At 44.0% G+C, this 24,003-nt stretch overlaps 1 protein-coding gene across 1 annotated transcript in view; it reads right to left on the bottom strand.

Annotated features, from left to right (window-relative positions):
- The window catches only part of LOC145412979 (uncharacterized), a 61,092-nt gene that overhangs the window by 8,987 nt on the left and 28,102 nt on the right, over nt 1-24,003 (bottom strand). The window contains exon 4 of the mRNA XM_080282802.1: nt 1,100-1,129. Within this exon, the coding sequence (XP_080138928.1) occupies nt 1,100-1,129 (30 nt within the window). The remainder of the gene's footprint in view (nt 1-1,099; nt 1,130-24,003) is intronic.

Genomic DNA, 24,003 nt, shown 5'->3' with positions numbered 1-24,003 from the left:
TTCCAACATCTAACCTAGACTTTCCCTTCTGTACATCCCCATATCCCTCTCCTCCCTTCCCTTCAAGCACAGTTTCACTCAATATTGTTACAGTTCGCATCCATTCACAAGATACCACACCTAACGATCGTCATTACATTCATACACAAGACTAAGCATATGGGTGCAGTGGTGCGCTGGTATGCATGTAGGGGTACGGTATACGTGTACAAATATCAGTACATATGACACCTGATTTTACGATGGCATATTTCCGTTACTCTGAATCACTGCCAACTAGCACCACAGACTCCCATGTTGTTATAATATGAAAACTTGCTCATTCTTTCAAGTGTAACCTACAGCTTCCGTTCAAGAAAACATACAACAGAATATAATAATAATAATAATAATAATAATAATAACAAATCCATAACTTTGTGCAGAAGAAATATGGCATGTGCAGGGCTTGGGGAGGATGTAACCGAACACACTGCCTAATACTACCACACATAATTAGGAAAAGTGAATCTGGGTATATACAACAGGAATACTCCCTGCATAAATCCTCGGTTGTGTGAGAGCAAATGAAAACCATTATATGAAAGAGTTACTGTAAAAATAGTGTTACGAAAGCGTCATAACCAAATTTTCAGTTTACATGCAACACTACACCTGTGTTAATGTATCCCGCGAGGCCTGGTATTAAAAACTCAAACAGTGACAGAGCATGGGAGCTGGGTTATGACTGTCAACACAGGTGTAGCAGCTGCGCAACACCGGCCGACAGGGCGCGACACATGCTGGTCCCAGTGTGTGTGCGTGTGAGTGTAGGCCAGAACACCGACGTAGCGGTAGGGGGAAGAGGGGGTGGGCATGTCAAGGGAAGGCGTGGGGGGGACATGTGTCAGACTACAGGTGTCAGCAAGGGTACACAACACGACACATGTGGAGGCAGCCAGACGCCGCGTGGCAGGTGTCACATTGGCAACACCCAGCTGATTACATAGCCAGAGGTGCTACGGGTGTGTTTGTGTGTGCAAGTGAGGTGTGAGCTATCACGGACATACATAAACATGACCACCTGAGCCAGACACACTATGACGATAATGTTACTTACTGAATGTATTGAAGTCGAATCGTCATCATCCTGTGGGAAAAGAAAAATGAATTAAAATCACGAGTACTGAGTATCCATGCAAAATTATTCATCTAAGAATTTTTTGTTTCATAATGAACATGGAACTTAATTTGCTAAAATTATGCACACACACACACACACACACACACACACACACACACACACACACACACACACACACATCGTGGTTACTGACGTATGAACACCCTAACACACAAGGTATATAATGAGAACCAGATACAATAACACAATTGGGCTGGAAGGGAAAACGCATTTTTTTTTTCTCAGAAGACTCTGACTCTACAAATCGGTCGTCAGCGGAAGAGCTCTATGTTTTCCGAACATCAGAGATACAAACATATTAAGCTCTTTCTTGTGATACATATCTCACCCACCTTACCCACAAGTCACCATGGACCAACCAATACAAACATGCCTTAACACACAAACACATATATACGCAAATTTCAGTCCCTCCAGTTACGACATAACATTACCTGGGGCAGTTTCCCTTTAAATGTCATACTGCAAAAGCAGAAACAACGTCAATTCAATAACATCCACGCAAGGCCCCACGCCACAGCGCCACAACAGTGATGTAAAGCTATCCAACATGACCACAGGCTCATAACACCTCAACATGAGCCTGAGTTAACAAGGCAATAAATGCCAAGTTGCCTATCGCGTCGCATCAGTATGGAAAGCGAAGAACACGCCTACGCCAAGAGCTTTTCAACAACTGCAACAACACTTGGCCAATCGCGACGACATTCCACCCAATCAGTTTACATAAATCCGAGTGTCAGACGGGCCAGACAGTTTCCACAACGGCCATATCGCTGGGGCTCATATTAGCCTCGGTCCATCCACAACGATGCTATATCTTACATAATGTCTTATCTTCACCTTGGCCATGATCATATCCTCTGTTAGGTCACGCCCTAAAAACAGGTCACATGCCAATATAACCTCTTTTTTAAGTCAGAATTTCAAAACCCAGACATATAAAACAAAAAATCAATTCCTACCCTAAATAAACATCTTGAATCACACCAGATCTCCAAAAAATTCCCTGTCCAAGCCATACTCCCGACCAGATCATATTTTGAACCTCGCCATGCCCTGGTATTGTAACTCATCCAACAGACCACGTTCCTGATTAGACTACATCTTCGTTTAGGTAATATCTCATACCCAAAATCCACATCGTCATCATACTAGACCACATTCCCCGACCAAGCTAACTCATCTTCGACCAAGTCACAACCCCGATCAGATCACATCACATGCAATCAAATACCCGAGACCAACCAATGATCAGAAAAATACTACATTAACCCCATAGCTATAAGGATGTCTTTTACTTGTGCTATTTTAAGACGATTTTATTCTGTTTAATGTGAGAAATCCAAAACGTAAGGGTTAGATACAACCTTCGCTAACTTCTTCAATGTTAAGATTCTTGCCTAAGATTATTAAAATTATCAGGTAGCAGTAAAAATAAAACAAAAAATAACGTCCTAGGGCTGAGGAGGCGAAAGAAATACCAGCTCAATGTCTAATTTAAATTCCCAGCTTACTCACACTACCGTCCTTTGCGCTTCCTTCGCATCCTTACACCGTGAACCCACAAGGTACCACACAACACACCCCACAGAATCAGCAATCTATGTACCGGTGCCCAAGAGATGCTTACATACCCAGTTGTTAAAGAAACCTGCCAAGTCCATTACTGGGAGTCCAGATTTGCCTAACTCACCGGGTCCTACGCTTTGTACCGGAGTATGTGTAAGAGTGTAAAGCGAGCCGGGGCCATGTTAGTTCACCCAGTGGCTTTATGCGGCGTGCTAACGTAAAAGTATATGAAAACTGAATGAAACTCTATTTATAAAATCCCCTTAGCCAAGCCATGCACCAGACTGCCAATTTATACGTTCACCATCATTCATGCAGCCACCAAATACTTTACAACTACATCTGGCAAAAACAACGCGAATAATACGACAAAACAAATACAATTTCTGACAATAACAGACCAAATACTAAATTATAACAAAAACTGGCAAAAATCCTAAACGAATATGGCCCCTGGTGCCCTTGTTAATTCTGAGGGCAAAATTAAGGGGGTGTCCGCTCTACTTTACTACATGGGCTGCAAGCGCCACTCAACCCAACTCCCTCTACTCCTTCACACCACCTCATAAACTGGGTCGCTCCGTCACTCACGGGACCTCAGAACATGACTGGCCAAGCTGCGCCCACAAGAGCGCCTCCACTTTGCCGACGTTTTTGCCCGGCTTTGGGGTTCCTCTTTATGGCGGTCGGAGCTTCGCCTTATTATTCTGTGATCTGCTAAATTTGGGTGGCACTATTGTGTGTGAGGGCGAGAGCGTCCGTGTGATCGTTTGTGTGGTCCATGGCTGGAGTGTTGTTGCGATGGTATCAGTGGTAAGCCCCAACGTTCCTCAGAAAAATTTATCTTGCTATGCACATCACACTTACCTATCTATCTATCTATCTATATACACACACACTCAGCCAGCCTCTTCCTACGTCAGTGCAACACCTCTAACAGCGTACAGCGTGGTCAAAGCCTCTATTACCTCAACATCACAATTAGCAAAACCATCTACACCTACACACACACACCAAGTGTCTTCTTATGTCAGTAGTTACAGTGCATAGAACCTCCACTACCTCAACATCACCATACCACCACCATCTACTCTTACACATACACCCAGCCTCTTCCTGTGTCTGTAGGTACAACCTTTCGAGCACCTTACATAGGAGCAAAAACATCTTTTACCACACCATCACCATTACCACCACCTCCAACACCTCCAAATACACGTTACTGCAACATTTCTAGCAGTGTACTAGTACCAGCCCTCTTTATCCCATCACCACCTCTTCCTAGACTACACCTACTAGCCTACACCCAGCCTCTCCCTGCGTCAGTACAATAACTCTACCAGTGTACCTACTAGTAAGGGCTCCCTTAACCTCACTACTACCATTACCTTCTACACCTACACATACGCCCAGTCATTTCCTGCGTCAGTGCAACACCTATAGCATTAAAGTGTGTGAGGACGCTTGTCTTTCTGTCACCCATGTTACTCACTACAACATCCACACACACAACATTTGGGGAGGTGTGTGTGTGTGTGTGTGTGTGTGTGTGTGTGTGTGTGTGTGTGTGTGTGTGTGTGTGTGTGTGTGTGTGTGTGTGTGTGTGTGTGTGTGTGTGTGTGTGTGTGTGTGTGTGTGTGTGTGTGTGTGTGTGTGTGTGTGTGTGTGTGAGAGAGAGAGAGAGAGAGAGAGAGAGAGAGAGAATGGGGGGGGTGAGGGTGGTGAGGGGTAGCTAGGGACTCACGTGTACAGGGCCTAGGTAAATAAGAGATGGAGTCTGGGTGTCCCTGTCGCTTGTCCCTTCCCTCCCTCCCCGCCACGGCCGCTCCTCTGTGCTATGCTCCGCCACCCTACACACGTACCTGCCTATCTCAACCATACAGCACTGGGGCTTAACCACTCCCTACCCCTTACATAAACTCAATGACTCTTACTACTAAACCCCCTATATCCACTCATACTCTAATCCTTTACTTCCTTTACCCTATCATTCTGACACTCTTACCACTCTACACGTACCTGCCTATCTCAACCATACAGCACTGGGGATTAATCACTCACTATCTTACGTTAACTCAAAGACTCTTACTACTAAACTCCCCAACATCCATTTACTTTTCTCCTTCACTCTCCTTAGCTTCATTATCTTCATTATCATTCTGGCACTCCTACTCAGTCTGTACCACCCTACACACATACCTAAATTCCCAAATCTATAACACTGGGATTTAATCATTCACTGTCTGCACAAGCACTCAACCACTGGTATACTACTACCCTCTCCTATCTCCAATCTAACTTCTGTCCTTCACTCTCCTTAAGTTACCTATAATTCGTACATCAACTCAAGCCTCTACATCTCTATACACATGCTTCCTTACCCAAACCGTACATCACTCAGATATGCATTTTCATTACCTTTAACAAGCGTACTCTCACCTTAACCACTTCTGCCATCACACTCAAACTGACATGAGCATTCTAACTTAACCACGCATGCATTTAACTTCTGGCAGGTAAAATTCGTTCCCCCACAAACTGTTAATACCATCACGTAAACTCCCACTGATACAGTCACTCACCCATTCTCACACCTGCACCCGTAAACTCTTCAGCCTGAGAAACTTCACACACACACACACACACACACACACACACACACACACACACACAATCTCGCTCTCTCTCTCTCAATCCGCATGCGTGTTTCAGCTTAGTGAGGATTTTTACCCTGAAGCGTCAAGATATTGCTTTCATTAAACCTTTGAATACATGAGGGGTTTCCCAAATTAAACAAAACCGCTTGGGGGTACCCTAATTAAACTAACATATACTGGTGGAAAAAGTTAAGTATCGATTCTTTCCTATGCTAAGTAAAATCGTTTAGAGGAAATAAAAATAAAACAAAATAAGACAGCTTTGTGGTGGAGGACTTAATCAAATATTGTCACTCACGCACTCTCACCTCGCCACCCTCAATCAAATATTCTCCTTCCAACTTCCTCGTTCCTCTGGTCTTCCTCCTACTCTCTCAAAGCCGTCCCTCTTCACGTTCCAAACTTAACCCACAGAGCCAATATGTAGCATTTCCCAAAGTCAGGCACTCTCAATCAAATATTTTCTTTCCCATAATTTTATTCCTCTAGCCTCCCTCCTACACTCTAACACAAGCGGTTTTCCTCTCCTCTCCAATTTCCAAACTTGGTCCACCGTCACCCATCTTAGCCTCTAGGTAGTTTTCCCACTGTCAAGCATTACTGATCAAATAATCTCCTTCCTATGTTTTCACTCCTCTGCGTCAACGTGCTACAACCTCACAATCTAGCTTAGTCTATAAGTAGTTTTTCCCATGCATTCTCAATCGAATAATATCCTTCCTACATTATCACGCCTTCTGTGGTCTCCCTCCTACCTCACAATCTATTCCTCTCCATTTTCCAAACTTAGTCCAGTATCACCCATTCTGGCGTGTATATATATAGCTCTTCCAAATTCATTCACAATCAAATATACTCTTTCCTAAATTCTCACTCTAATCTCCCTTCTACAACGTCACACACTAGCACATATTTTTGTCGGCTATGGAGGCTCCCAATCATCTTTTCCTAAGCGACGTATTTTGCTTATTACACCTTACTGTCCTCCTCTGTGATACATATATATCCGTCCAGTATCACCATATTCTTCATAAATACTGTACACAAGGATATTAACCAGCCATATCCAAAAATAAATCGGTAAGGGGGAGGTGCCAGCAAACCTCCTTTACCGACAAGCATTTGGGTCTGTCGCTCGCCACCTTCCAAACTTACCCAGTGTCACCCACCCTAGGCAGGCTGTAGTTTTTTTTTTTCCCCATTTCCAAGAGTTTTCGATCCCTTCTGTTGCGCTGTCTCTCTGTCTTTATTTTTTCATTACCTCTGCGTAAATAAAGGAAGCTACGGAGTTCTGAATTCTCTCTGGGATTTAACTTTTGATATGGGAGTGAGCGCATATACAGAGGGGTAAAAAAAAAAAAAAAAAGTGAGTGATGGGTGAGGGGTCGGGTAGGGGAGAGTAAGCGTTCATCTTTAATAACTTGTATACGCGCTTCCCGTACACACACACACACACACACACACACACACACACACATCTATAAAAAAGGCGGTAAGAGGAACAATGCATGAGGCTGAAACAAGCAGAGAAAACGGAGAGGAGGAGAAAAAAGAATAGAAGAAAACAGAACAACATTAAAAATAAGAGACAACATTTCACACACAAGTACCAGACAAAACACAGGAAAAAAAATAATCAGAGAGCATGCTGATGAAAATAATATCACACTGAACTGGCCACTACACGCGCGCAACCAAGCGTGATGTTAAAGCCGCGTATATATAATGGCGATAAGGTGAACAATGCATAACGGTGATAAACACTTTACAAGCCAGGATACCTCGTCTGAGTTCCTTACACCAGGTACAATTTGTTGCTGAGGTGAGATGGCTGAGCTACAGTAGAGAGAGAGAGAGAGAGAGAGAGAGAGAGATAATATCAACAGCAACTGAACCCTAAACGGGACCAACTCAGCAAGAAGTTAAAGCCATGTATCAATACAAAAAGATAATAAGGGAAAAAAGGAATTTACGTCATGTACTGTATATGTGAAAGGGGAAACTATACATAAAGGTGACATACTTAACTGGGCTACCTCCTCTAAATTTCTTACACCCGGAACAATTTGTGGGTGGGTTGAGAATAGCTGGGCTGTGGGTGGAGTGAGGGGGGAGGAGGCTTGGAGTGTTAAGGACTTGGATCTGACTGGACTTAATCTGAATGAGAAAGGCTTAAAGGTGTTGATGAATGTAAACTTATGTATTTCAGCTGAAAGATATACTGACCCATAAAGTGGACATAGTGGACACAGGCAGAAAAGAATAGGTACAAGAAAGCAGAAACAAGGGCAGTAGTTAGTTAAAGAGCAAATGTGCAATAAGGGAATCAAAGATCTTCCTCAGGTTTGCAGTAAATTCGAAGCATCCCAGACACGCACCAGTCCAAAAATGACTCTGGTTATATAAGCACATAATTAGATTTAAATTGATCTTCACACAAAACTGAGAAGGCAGTTGATTCCTTGACTGCACAACATAAAATTTTATGAGTGAGGCGAAGCCTCAGAAAGGACAGAGTAAGCAAGACATGAAGAAGTAAACTCTACAAAGACGAGACAGTACTGGATACATGCAGGCTGGTCCTGAGAAATCAAGGCGGACGAGAAGAGATACAGAGGCAGAAAAGTAGAGGAGACAGCAGGAGGAAAAACGTACAAGAGATAAGACAGCCAGAACCAACCGATTCGTGGCCAAAAGTGTGAAAATCATACACACACAGTTTGAAGTACAAGTGTGAGAAGCGAGATATTAGTAGAAAAAGTGTAAGAAGAGATGCACAGGAGGAAAGTGTGCAGGAAATGATATATAAAAAAAGAAAAAAAAACTGAGGTATACGGAAAACAAGTGTGAGAAGTGAGGTGTAGGACGTACAAAGAAGAGAGGTACACGGAAAATAGTAAGAAAGGAGGTATAGGATGAAGGAAGGTATAGGAAGAAAAAACGTGAGCGGCGAATTATAGAGAGAAGAATAGCAAGAAGAGAAATATAGAAAAAAAAAATGTAACTAGCGAAGTACAGGGAGAAAGAGCGCAAGAGAGGGGATAAAGGGAGAATAAGCCGAGAATAATTGTAAGGAGAATAAAGTGCGAATAAATGTAGGGAGAAAAAGAGGGAGAAGTGAGGTCGGGCAAGCACGAGGAGACAGGAATAAGGAGGTTAAGCGAGAAAAAAAGACAGTGATAGGGAAGTGAAGTGAGTGAGTGGGTAAAGAATCACAGGTATAAAGGAGATGGAGCGAGCAAGTCATGGAACTGGTTTAGGGAGCGTAAGTGATCAAGCTGAGACAAATGTATAAAAGGAAAGAGAAAGCGAGTCGAGATTTAAATAGTAAGATCAATGGAGCGAGTAGAAAGAGGTACTGTGGAGCGAGGCTAGGCAAGGGGACAAAAGGATAGGAGGGTGGGGTGGGCGAGTACTGACAGAGCTTACACTGTACAGAGCACAGAGCAAGGTACTGTAGGGAGAGAGATTAGGGACAATGCTAGCTAATGAGAGAGAGAGAGAGAGAGAGAGAGAGAGAGAGTAAATACACAATGCTAGCTAGTAAGAGAGAGAATTAGAGGGAAAACAGCAAGGTACGGGGAGAGAACAGACGATGCTTGCTAGTAAAAGAGGAAGGTAGAAAGGGTTGGGTGTCTGAAATTATAATGTCACCCAACAACTGTGCAAAAGACGCAGACAGAAATAAAAAAGAAAGCTAGCTTAAGGGAAAGCGAGAATGTAAAGAGACAATGAGAGACAGAGGGAAACACAGGAGGAAACATGGTATAGGCAGAGAAAGCGAGTGAGAGACAATCCTGGAGAGTGAGGCAGAGACGGTTAGGAGAGGCATCATCACTGGTCACATAAAAATTCTAATGTTCCACAGAGACAGTGAGTGGGAGAGAGAAAGAGAGACAGAGAGAGCAGCAGAAAGATGAGAGCAAGGTATGGGAAGAGCGAGCGAGACAAAGTTACCTAGAGGAAAGAATAAAGAGACAATGCTATCTAGTAAGACAGACTGAGGTAGAGAAGGTTACGGGTAGCAATATCAAGGGCTACATAAAAACTCTAATATCCCTCAGACTGGCCACACAAGAAATCAAGTAAAGAGAATGAGAAAGACTGAGGAAGAGAGAAACAGAGAAAAACAGCAAGGCATGGGCAAAGTAAGCCAGTAAGAGACAATCCTATACAACGAAGTACAAAAGGTTAAGGATGGCATGATCACGGGTCACATAAAAATTTCTGATTGCCATAGGTAGTGCAAGAAGGAAAGAAACAGAGAAAAAAAGCAAAGATAGAGGGAGTGAACGAGTAAATAGACAATGCTAGCTAGTACGAGAGAGCGAGGTAGAGAGGGTTAGGGGTGGCATTATCACGGGCCACATAAAAATTCTAATGTCCCCCAGGCCGGCCACACAAAGCCCGCCGCCCGCCCCCGCCGCGCCCGGGCCCCGACACGCCTTATCAGTGGGTGACACGCGCTATCAGTTTAAATAATAGGACAAGTGTCTTGACTGGCCAAACACCTTGTCGTCGACTTGAGCACCGCCGCACCCTCTCTCTCTGTCTCTTCGCCTCTTTTTCCTCTCCTCTCCTCCATTCCTTAGGTTCGTGTACTCTCTCTCTCTCTCTCTCTCTCTCTCTCTCTTTTCCACCCCAATATAAAATTAAATTACAATCTCTCATCGCCCTTAACCCTGATAATATGACTTTCCCTTTCAAACCAGCGTTTACATCCACGCATTCAAAAATAAAAAATATAATAATTCAGTTGGTCCACTTAAAGTACGAGAACCAAACCCCAAGTCTGACATTAATGGAGTTCTTCAGTCAAGTGTTCAGTCAATGCCAACTGAGAACAACCAGAACCTTAGGGAAAAGAGAGAGAGAGAGAGAGAGAGAGAGAGAGAGAGAGAGAGATTGCAGTATCCTTAGCTTGTACGTGGTTGGCTGGTATAGGGAGGGGAGTAAGGGAAGGGGAACGGGCCTAGGAGAGGGCAGGGGTGAATGGGGGGAAAATGAGTGGGGCTATGAAGGGAGATAGTAGAGGCCTGTGAGGTGGAACAGGATATGGAATGAGTAAACTGGAGTGGTGGGTGAGATGGAAATGAGGTGAGGTTGGGGTGGGGGGCCTTGAGGAGTGGAGTTATACGGTGGCGCAAAAGGAAGGAGTGGAGGTGGTGGAAGAATATATGGGATAGTCATAGTGGGTGGGGTGGGGATGCTTGTGGAGTGTCTGAGGTGAGGTGGAGGGTGGAGGAGACTGGAGGAATAAAAGTTTTGAACAGTGAGATAGAGATGCTTGTGGAGGAGAGGTCTGAGATGAGATACAGGCCAAGAGAAGTTTAGAAGTAAATGCCACGGCTAGCAACGGTAGGTGGAGGTGGAGGAGCTTGGGGAGAGGAGGTCTGAAGTACGGTGGAGGAGGAGAGGATAAACAGTGGAAGAATAAATGGGATAGTTAGCAAAGATGGATGAGGTGGAGAGAGGTGAGGTGGAAGGGGACTGGAGGGGTGAAGGAGCAATACATGGAATGGCGAAATTATAAGTGTGATGGGACGGAGAAAGGAAGTGATGGAAGAAATAGCATCGTAGGTGAGCCTGAGTTTGTTGCAGAACGGAGGTTTGAGGTGGGGTGGAAGGGGAGAGGAATACATGGCATGGTTAGCAATGGTGGGTATGGTGGGGATATTCGTAAAGGGGAGGTAATACGCTGGGATGTGAAAGGAGGTGGTGGAGGAATGATTAATTAGCAAAAGTGTGCGACGTGGGGAGGAAGGAAAAAAAAAAATGGTGATGGATCTACCCGAATGGTTAAGTACGGTGTGTGACATGGAGGGACTGAAGTGTGGAAGAGGATGAATAGAGGAGGAAATGATGGAATGGTTTGGAATGATGAATCAGGCGAAGCAGGCAAGGCAAGAAATGGCCGAAGAATTGATGTGATGGTTTAGAATGGTGAGTGAGGTGGCGTGGTTGGAGTGGGAAGGGAGGGAGGACGTGGTGGATGAACTGATGGGATGGCTGTGTAAGGTGGATGAGGTTCAAAGGGTGATGTAGAGAGGAAGTGGCAGAGGAGCAGTAGGTATGCTTTGGAAGGGAGGTGGAAATGTAACGTGGAATGGATGACACTGAGTTTAGGAATAAATGGTATAGAGAAAAGAGGAGTTGGAGATGAAAGGTGCGGTGCAAAACGTAGTAGTATTGTAGAGGGATACATGGCATCATAGAAAAAGAGTTAAAATGAAAATGTGAGGTGGAGAGGGTGAGGGGCGGTGACAGAAGAAGAAAGGAAGTGGTTACGAACCGTGGTGGTGGAGGAAAAAGGTGAGGAGGGTGAGGAGAGGCAATAGTACAATCAGCAAAACACTAAGACGACTCCAGCAAGACCGTACATTTTGAAACAGAGGACGAAGCACTCCGAAATTCTGTAGCACCTATCGATATGCCCAACAGTATTTCAACATCAATACAGTGTCACTCCTTAAATATGATAAGTTTGAACCAGTCTGAGTTTTCAATTACGGGTACTGAGAACTATCAGACAACGAAAAACAAGGAAAAATATCTCCTAGGTCCAATTTCAACGAACGCAGGGGTCTCCATACTTCTACTGCATGTAATGATGAGAAGGTGTCTGGCTAGGAAGATGAGATGGTGAAAGAGTTGCTGGTCGAAAACATGAGGTGATTAGGAATAACGACGATGGAGAAGTGAGGTGAAAAGGGTGGATAAAATTGATGGAGGTAAAGGTTATCCAGGAGGGTTAAGAATGGTGGATGTGCTGGTGACGTGGGGTGGGTGAGTGAATAAAGGGTGGAAATGGAGATGAATGGTGAAGAAACAAAGAGGTTAGAAATTGTGGTACCTGTGTGGTAGTGGGTAGGTAAGATGGAGTAACTAATTAATTAGTTTTAACCATTTCAAAAAGAAAATGTCTCCTTTATTCTTCATTTTCTATCTCTACACGATTTCATTATCCTTCGTGATTTTTCGAACTGTATGGGTCAGATATCATTCAGTAAACACTTCATTACTTGGCAATTCTCCTAATCTAAATACAATCATCTACGTTAGTGGCGACAACAAAAAAATAAATTACAAACTCAGAGTGAAGGGATCAACTCCTGAAATAAAGCATGAAAAAGATTCAAGCGATTTACGTTAAGAGTAGGTAAGAGATGGGTGAGAGCTAGAAGGGTTAGGTGTGGCAGGGAGGTTTTGAAAGTGAGTGAGTTGGATAAAAGAGAGAAAAAGATAGAGTATCAGGAGAAATTGAGAGATGAGTGGAACGCAGTGAAAGATCGGGAAAATGGCAGCGTGGAGGAGGAATGGCAGTTGTTTAAGAGTGCTGTGGTGGGGCATGCAGAAGAGGTGTGTGGTGTGAGACATGTGGGTGGTGTAAGAAAGGAAGTGAATGGTGGTGCGAGGAAGTAAGTATGGCTGTGGCTGAGAAGAGACGTGCATATGAAGTGTGGCTGCAGAGGAAGGATGAGATGTCATATGAAAGGTATAAGGAAAAGAGGAATAGAGCGAGAAGGGCTGTGCGTGATGCTAAAGTGGCAGCAGATGAGAGGTGGGGTAGGCGGCTGACAGAGAATTTTCAACAGAATAAGAAAATGTTTTGGAAGGAGGTGAAAAGGGTGCGAAAGGGAGAGTCTGGGAAGGAAGAACGAGTAAAAGCAGAGGATGGAAGGATGTTAATTGAGATGGATGCAGTAAGGAAGAGATGGGCAGAGTATTTTGAAAGATTGTTAAATGTAGAGGAGGAAAGGGTGGCTGAGATTGTGGCAGATAGAAGGGTGCAAGGAATAAATGTGTTGGGAGAGTTGAATGATTCTTTGATCACGAAGGAGGAAGTGGAGAAGGCAGTAAAGGAGATGAAAACAGGGAAAGCTGCAGGTATGGATGGGTGTGCTGTGGAATGCCTGAAGGGTGGTGGAGTGAATATTGTTGACTGGTTAGTAAGATTATTGAATGTGTGCTTTGAGAAAGGTATGGTGCCAGTTGACTGGGCAAGTGCTTGTGTGGTCCCGTTGTATAAAGGCAAGGGTGATAAGTATGAATGTACTAGCTTTAGGGGTATAAGTCTGTTGAGTGTTGTAGGTAAAGTGTATGGTAGAGTGTTAATTATGAGAGTTAGAGAGGGTACAGAGGGAGTGATTAGTAATGAGCAGTGTGGCTTTAGGAGAGGGAGGGGATGCGTTGATCAGGTGTTTGCTGTGAGACAAGTGTGTGAAAAGTATTTAGCGAAAGGCAAGGATGTGTTTTGGGCATTTATGGATTTAGAGAAAGTGTATGATAGAATTGATAGGGAGGCTTTGTGGACTGTTTTATGATTGTATGGACTTGATGGTAGGTTACTAAAAGGGGTGAAAAGTTTTTATGTAAATAGTAGAGCGTGTAAGAGTGGGAAATGCTGTGAGTGATTGGTTTCCGTGAGAGTGAGGCTGCGACAGGGATGTGTGATGTCGCCTTGGTTGTTTAATATTTACATGGATGGTGTTGTAAGGGAGGTGAATGCAAGAGTTTTAGGTGGTCTGAGTCTGGTAAATGTTGATGGAGGAGAGTGGAATCTGAAGCAGCTGCTGTTTGCAGATGATACTGCACTGGTGACTGATTCAGAGGAGAGATTGAGACAGTTGGTAGAGGAGTTTGGAAGGGTGTGTGAAAGGAGGAAATTGAAAGTAAATGAGAATAAGAGTAAAGTGATGAAGTGTACGAGGTTGATAGATGGTAGGGGGATGAATATAGTTTTGAATGGTGAGTTGCTTGAGGAGGTAGATTGTTTTAAATATCTAGGGTCACATGTTGCTGTGGATGGAAGAATAGATGCAGAAGTGAAGTTTAGAATAAATGAAGTAGGAAAGGTGCTGGGAGGAATGAAAAAAGTGTTTAAATGTCGTTCGCTTAGAATGGATGTAAAGAGAAGGCTGTATGAGGGTGTTGTGGTACCGACTGCATTATATGGGGCTGAAACATGGAATATGGGTGTAGCAGAGAGGAAAAGTTTGAATGTAATGGAGATGAGATGTCTGAGGAGTATGTGTGGAGTGACGCGTATGGATCGAGTGCGAAATGATGAAGTGCGAAGGAGAACTGGAGTTGTTCGGGAGATGGCTGGTAGAGTTGAGCAGAGGGTGTTGCAATGGTTTGGGCATATGGAGAGAATGGATAATGAGCGATTGGTGAAAAAGATAACTAGATCTGATGTGAGAGGTGTAAGACTGAGAGGAAGACCACGAATAGGATGGATGGACAGTGTGAAGAGAGCGCTGGATGCGAGAGGGATGTCTGTTGAGCAAAGGAAGAGTGGCTGTGCGTGACAGAAATAAATGGAGAGAAATATTGAATGAATAAGTGATGACGCAGCCCTGAGGGGATATTCTCCCGCTTTTGGTCTGATCAGCTAGTCAGGTCAGGTGCGGGTAAGGGGATGGGTCTGTTATGATGTGGCAGGGGTAAACCAGTTCTGCTGTCGGGCCCTGCTGTGGATGTCACTGATTGCATTGCGCAGTTGACCCTTGTGCGTTGTGATGCAGTGAGGATCTGTCCGTTCTCCCCTTTGGGGCTAAGATGCGAATAAATGTGTTTGAATGGATGAGTAAATGGAGAGTGAGTCGTCCTGTCTCGGCTACCTCCCTTTCCTTGGGGGAAGCAGCCTAGGTATATAGATAGATAGATAGACCTTCAGAATCCCTCTTATACCACAACAAGCATACAAAGCTACTGCAGACTATAACAAGACTGGCCAACTGATGCGATATGAAACTACAAATGGACGGAGAAGCTAAACACGATTCCATTGCTGTTGCATGAGCAGGTCTAACTATACACGGACGAAAAATAATCAGACGCTAGAAAACATGCGAATGACTACGGAACGAAGAAACAAAAACGAAGACAGGAAAAGGGATCTGCAGGTAGGTAAGAAAAAAAAAAAAAAGTCGGAGGAGTGAGTTAGGTGTAAGAGATAGGAGGAGACAAGGAGAGATGCTTCGAGGGCGGGTGTGTGACAAGATGTAAGATGTGCTGAAGGGAGAAGAGAGCCGATGGAGGGCAGGGGGTAATTAGGGGAACAGGAATGTGAGGCAACACGAGATATTAATCGTCCTCCATATATATTTTTTCCGATGAATATACTTTACTTACGACAAAACAGTGTGAAGCGTGGCAAAATATGTATAATGATGGGTGAAGAAAATGCTTAGTGTTCCAAACTGATGGCTGTCTTTCTCTAGCGTTCCTACTAACCTCTTCCTCTTGGTCTCCCATTTCTTTTCCACACAGTTCTTCACTTCACTCTTATTTCTTTACGGTACTGCAAGGGAAACACTCTGATTACCCGTATCAATAGTAAACTGAACGGAAAGTCTTTAAAGAACATACTCAAGGACCGTACCAGATACCAGACACCACTGATGTACTATACGGCAAAGTTTCATTTCCATTACTATGCCAACAACTGTGCTTGTGCGCCTCACTTCCACTATCATTTTGGTGAATATTAATTTTTTTTTTTTTTACCCAACACAAATTATACCTCTGATCCTTTAATATATTAAAGACAGATGCACTTCCTTGGCCAAAGCTCATACCAGTGTTTACAGACTAAAGTTTAATTGTAGCCTACTTTCCTCCCACACACATAATCTGGCCAAGTCTATTCTTTCACAACGAATGAGACATATAACTACCTCCTTGGTTAATGTGTACACAAGATGAGGATAAAACACGTCCACGAGATCTTAGACGCACAGGATCAAAGCAGAGGGTAATATGACGACAAACATGCAACCTGCAAGGTCTAGCTCTTGTTTTCTTTAACAAGGTGACATCGACCTCACTACACCCTGTGACACTCTAGACCGACTACGACACACTGCAGAAGACAGAGTCTACAGTATTATCAAATTGATACCACTCTTTAAAACAGAGGTGCATTTGTAAATGCACCAGTAAGGTTAATAATGTACAGTACTCAAGTAATTCATTAAATAAAAACAAAATACCCTTGCACACACACATGTCTGAAACGCCTCAGCCACTGGTTTCATTGTAAATTTTCACACACCAAGACCATTATGTTATTATCTTACCCACTCACAAGTAACACACGAGCTGGTATCCATGCTGTTCGCACTACTAGTGGTGCTTCTACCTCTCCACCCTGATAACTGAACCTCGTCACCAAGCCTCCCATCACTTCGGGAGCAAATAATTGCCTCAATTTTCTGTTATCAGCACAAGAATCAGCATTGGCAATAACAACATTTATCATCCCATATTCCGGCCACACATGCACTGACCTCAAGTCCCCCAGGAGCAAGCAGTAACTCTCATGCCACTGACGTGTGCAATATCGCTGGGCCTGGGAGCAACAATGCAAAGGTATGGCAACTAGAGCACAGGATGTGATAAACAGGGAAGAGGTGAGGCGGCAGGGAGGTGCAAGGATGTGGTACGTCTTGGAGAAGGTGTTGCTTGCACATCTGAAGTATGGCTGCTTGGGCAAAGATGTAACTGGGAAGATTAAGTGTGTGACATGGACATTAGAGATTGGCGTGTAGGACAAGGATATGAAAAGAGGAGCGGTGTGACGTGTTGGGAGGATCAAGGACGTGGCAGGGTTGGGATGCAATAATAAAATCACATTAGGGGTTTGATAACCAGGGCAGGGGTGTGACTGGGAGGTTTCAGTGCGTGGCATGCAAGACAGAGATACGGTACGGTAAGGTAAGTACAGCAAGGGTATGACACGAAGTTCTGAAGAGTGAAAAGTGGAATGTCGTGGCCGGAAAGGCAAGGATGCTGGGGGAGGCGGTGGCTCAATCGGTAAAGAGTTGGCTTGCAGTCCTAACGGACCCGGGTTCAAAGCCTGCTGTGGCAGGGAACAGTTTAAGGATTTGAATTTCATAAAATCAGACCTTACTGATCTACCACAAGACCTACCGACATGTCGTAAAAATACCCCCGCTAATACCAATACACCAGTCCTGTATGAGACAGCCCTAGCATGTATTCAGTATGGACGGTGGGTGTTAGCGCCGAAGTGGTGACATGTAGAGGTGTGCGGTACGAAGGAGGACTACTGGGCCTTGAAAGCAGGCTGTGAAACCTATGCCCAGAGTCGGTCACATAAAAAAAAAAAAGTAAGATAAGTGGAAAGGGAAGGATACTGTGGAAGGGGATGTGGATGACAGAGGTGGTACGGTATACCGAGCAAGGGTGTGGCAGAAGAGTGGCAGTGAGACAGTGAGGCAACCCCGCTGAGCCCCACCACCAGTCTCAGCACAACCTTGCGTAGACATGAAGCTTCTATTGCTGATGATGCACCAGTTATCTGTACTTGATCATTGCTAGTTTTTCCCGTGTTCAGGTGGTCATACTTTGTGACATTGGAGCTCCCATCCATTTAGATTCTTATAAACAGCAAATTCACTTTTCCTTTCTCATGATGTTTAACCATCGCATATCTACTTTATCTCACTTTAAAGTTCTCTCCTTCCCTACGGCATATCCCTATTATTTCAAAATCTTTACCCTCACACACACCCTTCCTTAGTACACTCCCCTTCTCCGGTGCTATCTAATCTTTTATCACATCTTTACTTATATCCACAGCTCCCGCAATCGTTGTCGCGCTATCATTCTTTATCTCACAGACACACCCATTCTCCTCCTCACATATATCTCTCTTCCTCTTCAATTGTCAGCCTTTCTCTCTTCCACTCCAACACGTTCTCGAAAGCCACTCCTTTTATTCGACATTTTTATCTAGTCTCCATATGTCCTCCTCATAGCACAATACTCTCTCTCTCTCTCTCTCTCTCTCTCTCTCTCTCTCTCTCTCTCTCTCTCTCTCATTATTAATTACTCCTCAAGAACTCTTTTCCCCTTCATTCTTTATTGGACGTATTCACATACCTCCAGCGTTTCTTTCCAAATTCTTAACACGCCTTCCTTCCTTATTGCCTCCTTTAACAGCAGGCAGTACCTAACACAACATTACAATAATCTCCACTACACTGTTCCGCCCTCTCCTAAATAACCCATCACAACGATGACATCTTTTAAAAATCTTATTCCTCCCACGGCCCGATGATTCTCTAACTTGCAGGGAATAATTTTTTCGAACAATGGGGGTTTATATAAAGGTGTCATTATCCCATTCACCACCAGATGTCTCCCTTATGAAAAAAAAAAAAAAAATCGCCCGCAAATGGGAAGAATAAAACAAGACGGTCCTCGTGCTGAATGGGTTAAGAGGTGAATGAAGGGGATGGGAAGGGAAAGTGTTGAGAAGATACAGGTGCGCGTGTGAGGTAGGGTGAGCTTGGTTTTAAATGGAATGGTAAAGTAGATGAGCAGGAGGAGAGTATACAGGAAGAGAATGAACGTGGCAGAGTGTGTGTGGATGTAGGGAATGGGATTTAGATCACGGAGTTAAATGGATCTGGAAGTGAATGCGAGTGAACGAACGGTGATAAGTTTGAGGCTTTGAGGAAAAGAGGAAGGGAGGGAGGGAGGAAGGAAAGGTGGACGGAAGGAAACCAACAAGGAAGGGTGGAAGGAAGCCAACAAGGAAGGGAGATGGGAATGGGAAAGAGGATGGTGAAGATAAATGTAAGGAAGACTGGGAGGATGGGAAGGCAAAGGGATGCACAGAGGAAATGATGCAGAGAGCAGTGAATGACTACGGGTGAAAATGAAAGGAAATGTGAATTTGGAGAAGAGAAGAGATGGAAAGTACAAATGCCGAGATGTGGCGAAGGGAAGGAGGGAGGGAGGAAAAGAAGGAGAGATCAGTGAAAGAATAACAGGTGTAGAGGATGGGAAACATGGATATGGAGAAAGGGGAGCGAAAGACAGGAGAAATTACGAGGATAAAAAGAAGGATGAATACGCGGAGGGCAGAGGGAGACGACTAATTAAGGGAACTATGGAAATAGATTGAGAAGTGTGGACAGGGTGGCTGAATGTGACAGGAAAAACGACTAAGTGGTGACATGCGAAGGTGTGTGGCATATGGCAGGACTGCCGCACTTCAATGGGTGAACTTTCAAAGTCTATGCCTATTGTCGTTAAAAACAGGGGCAGAGGTGAATAAGAGATATGAAATTGGGAGTACGAGCTGAAAGAAAAGATCGGGAGGGGGCGAGAAAAGTGTACAGCAATGGTTTTTAATCTCTGGGACCGACCTAAAACCGGGTCACCATGCCACAGGGGGTCTCTAGTGGAGTGGTTGTCCTAACTTGAAGGTACGGTCCAAGGGTGGCAGCATAGAGAAGAACGGAGTGCGGCGCAACACTGTACACTCTTAGGCACGGCAGGCTATACTAGTGTCAAGGCTTAATTTACTTCTCTGTCAATAAACTCTGTTGTTTCTGACAACTCTAACTTGACTGAAAGCTGTAAATGGTTATCTGTGACATGACTCCTAAACTTGTCACAGTATAGATACCAAGTTGCGTTGTAAATAAACGACTAACCTATGTCTGAATACCTGGGACAAGACAAGGTGGTGTGTGTGTGCGTGTGTGTGTGTGGGGGGGGGAATGAGGGTAGGGTGTGTGTGTTGGTAGAAGTCTGACTGCACTGTACGTATGTGAGACTGAGCTGGTGTATGAGCACTATGTAAATGTAGTTTGGTGTGTGAATGTATAGTACAGCCACTCAACAATACAAATTTCCACACACATTTATGACACTACACCCCAAAAGCCTTCCACACCTAGACCCATGCGTGAAGCACTATAGGTGGGGGCAGGTCACTTCTCTAGGGAAGAACCCTTGGCCGTAAGGGGTCAGTTGCCCGTCAGGACCAGTAAAACACGACTTGAACATGTATAGTAGAGCTGCCAGACCATGTCCAACGTGTGCAAGCCGGCCGTTACATACATACATGCATACACACTGCGTCTAAGTCTGTGTATACTTTTCTCTCTACACAAATGCTTATGTCTCGCCACAGTACGGCACATGCACACATAAACTATCTATGTTTGTGCGAACTGTTCTCTTCATATGCTTATGTGTCTGTACAGGTATGTACAGGGCAGGTTATGTGCAGTGGTGCATAACTGTCAATGCTCGCGCGTCACGTAAAATCTTACATGTACTGCGTACACATCGCGTGCATGTGCACGCAAGTACTACAGAGAGTGGTATGTTGAAGGTTTTATGTGACACTAGAGTATTTACTTATGTCACGTCTAGCAGCCACACTACTACTGAGACGTAAAAAAAACACAGTGGTGACGCATAACATAGGCACATCATCCCTTGCAATACTTATCAATGAAGGCGAATGTACAGTAAATGGTTGATCAACTGTATTTATGAATTCAGGTATGAATGTACAAGTATGCCTGTGAATGTCAATGTATGAGCACGGTATGTATTCAAAGACGTATACGTGTTGACTGATGTACAGTACAGGTACGAGAGTAAATGTTTACGTGGAGTGCCGGTGTATGTATTTAGAGGTATGTATGTGTGCGCTGATGTAAGAAACAGATGAAGGTATCATGAAGGCTGCAGCTACCAGAACCACCCGTCATTACCTGTGCCACAACACTGATACCAACCAACTACACCCGCAATTAAACAACCAGCCACACAATTCAATCACGAAGCTACTCACACTGCTCCAAACACACCCTAGCCACTGGACAAGCAGTAATCCAGTACTCGAAACACCCCACATAATAACACCGTCTTACACGAGAACTTAATACGCGATATGATGGGAAAAACCAGTGGTGACTCCCGATCACCACGGACTGTCAAACTTGAACATTAATCCCAAACCTGATTCATCTCGTATAATAACATCAAATTACACGAGAAGTTAATACCAAGGTGAAGAGTGCGTGGCCTGTTGAAGTACAAAACACTAGGACACACCAGTACTTTAAATATTACAACTACAGACACACGGTTTCATCAAGAAGGTACCCACGCCAATCCCAAAAAACCCTGACCACTCAACAAGGAGCACTCCACAACACCAAACACTTCACGTAATAATACCGTATTACTCTACACGTGAAGTCAAGTAATTAAATAGGAGGACATCTTTTATACTTTCTTCTTTCTACCTGCTGACTATTCTATTCAAATTAGGAAAGGTCTCTTGCACTGAAGAGGTTAATGAAGGCTTTATCTAACCTCGCTTGTTCGAAGAGTCTCTACTAAGCTGTAATATAGGTTTGTGAAGTTTGCAAGGGGAAAAATCAGCCATCATAGTGACGTGGCTAGATACACATGCCAGGGTGAAAAATAAGTGACGACTCCTGGTGGCCACGAGCCATCAAACGCAAGCATCAATCTGTTCAGAACGAAGATGTCTTTAACACTTTATTCTTCGTACCAGTAGACGACTTTATTCAGGTCAGGAGGAACTTTGATGATTTTATTCAACTTAAGTGAAACTTTTCGATATGAAGGATTAATACATGCCCTTTAAACGTCCCCCCCTTAGTTTGACTAAAATTCACCAACACTGGGTAGACTCATCGGGAATTTGCAACAGCCATCATCAGCAGAATCAGACTGCTTCGCGTCGTGTGCACTTTTTTTTTTCCCCCGAGTGCACACAGAGGCGTAAATCAGAGTGGCTCAAAATCGGCAATAAACTGGATATATCTGAGCACCCGACTGCAAATTGCCAGCTGAGGTCTAAATGCTGGTCGTTCATTTACTCCCGGTAATTACTAGCGTCTCCTAAGTTGTTCCAAGTAATGGGGAGGACGGACGAAGGATGAGAAGGAAGTGCGGGGGATGGGAAGGTCAGATGGTGGGGGGAGGGGGACGAGATAAAGGTGGGCAGAGTTAACTGGAAGGAAAGAAGAGTGAAAACATAAGAAGGGAAAGAATAAAAAAGACCTGAAAAAGAATACGAAGGGGAGGAGATACGGAAAATAGACTGAAACGACAGATGAAGACAGGATGAGAGAAAGAGGAAAAACGACACCTGGAAGAAAAGGAGGAGGAGAGAATAAAGAAGGATGAGAGGGGAGAGAATAAGTACGAGTGAAGGAGGGGGAGAGAACGGGAAGGATAGGAGGGGATGAGGGGAAGAAAACTAGCTTGGGGGGGGGAGAGGGGAAGGAAGAAAAGTTCAAGGAAGAAAGAACGTGAAAGAGAGGAAGTGGAGGGATTTTATATTAAGAGGGGACGAATAAATGGGAAGAGAAAACAGGGAAGACACTGAAAATCTGAATGGGAAGGTCACGTGAGTTAACTACAAGGACAAAGGACATGATGGATAGAGAGAAAGAGGAAGACATGTGGGAAAAAAAAGAGTGCAGGGTGAGAAAAGTAAGACAACTCCGGGAAACAGAAAATACAAAAGCGAGGAGAGGAGGGGAGATATACAGCTGAGGTAAGAGGGACGAGAAAAAGGAAGGATAAAGTCAGAAAAAAGGAGAAAGAGGAAGAACGGACGACAAAAGGAGAGGGAAGGGATAAGTTTGGAGAGATGCGGGAGACAAACAGGAAAAGCGAGCAAGGACGAGGTATGAAAAGGAACATCCGGGAGGGAAGATGATTAAGAAGCTAGGACCGATGCACGACTTTAACAGGTTGAAAAGAGGAAGTCGGAGGGCAAACTGCGATCAAATCTAGTGAAAGGTACAAGCCTGAAGAAAACGGGACAGAAAGAACGGTACGGAACACGACAGAGAGGGTGATGGGGAGAAGCAGAGGGGACGACGACAAGGACCAAGGTTGGGGAGAAGGGAACCAACGGCTGGAGAGATGGAATGAAATGGAAACGAGGAAGGGAATAACAGAGAAGAACAGACTATAAGTAGGTGAAGAGATGACAGGAAAATGAAGAGAAGTGGGAAGATAAAGAGAAGGTAAGAGGATGAAGAGAAGGCAGGATGATGAAGAGAGGGTAGGAAGATGAAGAAAGAGTAGGAAGAGAGAAAGTAAGAAAATAAAGAGAAATAGGAGGATAAAGAGAAAGTAGAAAGATGACGTGAAGGTAGAAAAAAAAGGTAAGAAAATGGAGACAAGTACGAAGATAAAGAGAAGGCAGGAATGTGAAGGGAAGGCACAGAGGAAAGAAAGGCTAGGAAGATGAGGAAACGGTGGGTACGAAATGCAGGTTTATGAAATGGATATAAGACAACGATAAGTTAGGAAGAGAAGACAGACAATAAAAGCACAAGAATGGAGATAAAGCGATAAAAAGAGAGTAGGAAGAAAAGGTTGGAAGACAAAGAGTGGGTAGCATATAACAAGAAAATATGATGATGAAGAAACTGTAAGAATAAAGAAAGGAGACATAACAGCGAAGAGAAGATACGGAGACGAGGAGAAGGTAAGAATAAGAAAAGAAGGTAGGAAAATTGTCTGAAGATAAGATGACGAAGTGACGAGGGAAGAAAACAAGGTAGGATGATTAAGAGACGGCCGGAAGGTAAACAGAAGGTAATACGATAACAGAATGAAGGAAGACGAGAAGGTGGAAGACAGAAAGATGTGAAGAAGCTAGGAAGAGGACAAGTGGGTAGAAAGACGAAGAAAGGGATGGAAAAAGAGAAGGTATGAAGAAAAGAAAGTAGAGAGATTAAGAAAGCGCTGGATGGAAAA

This window comes from Coenobita brevimanus, chromosome 94 (genome assembly GCF_032717465.1).
Source record: "Coenobita brevimanus isolate Jiangsu-jjx chromosome 94, ASM3271746v2, whole genome shotgun sequence".
Lineage (NCBI taxonomy): Eukaryota > Metazoa > Arthropoda > Malacostraca > Decapoda > Coenobitidae > Coenobita > Coenobita brevimanus.
The sequence above is the reverse complement of the archived record's forward strand: the minus strand, read 5'-3'. Positions and strand labels throughout refer to the sequence as shown.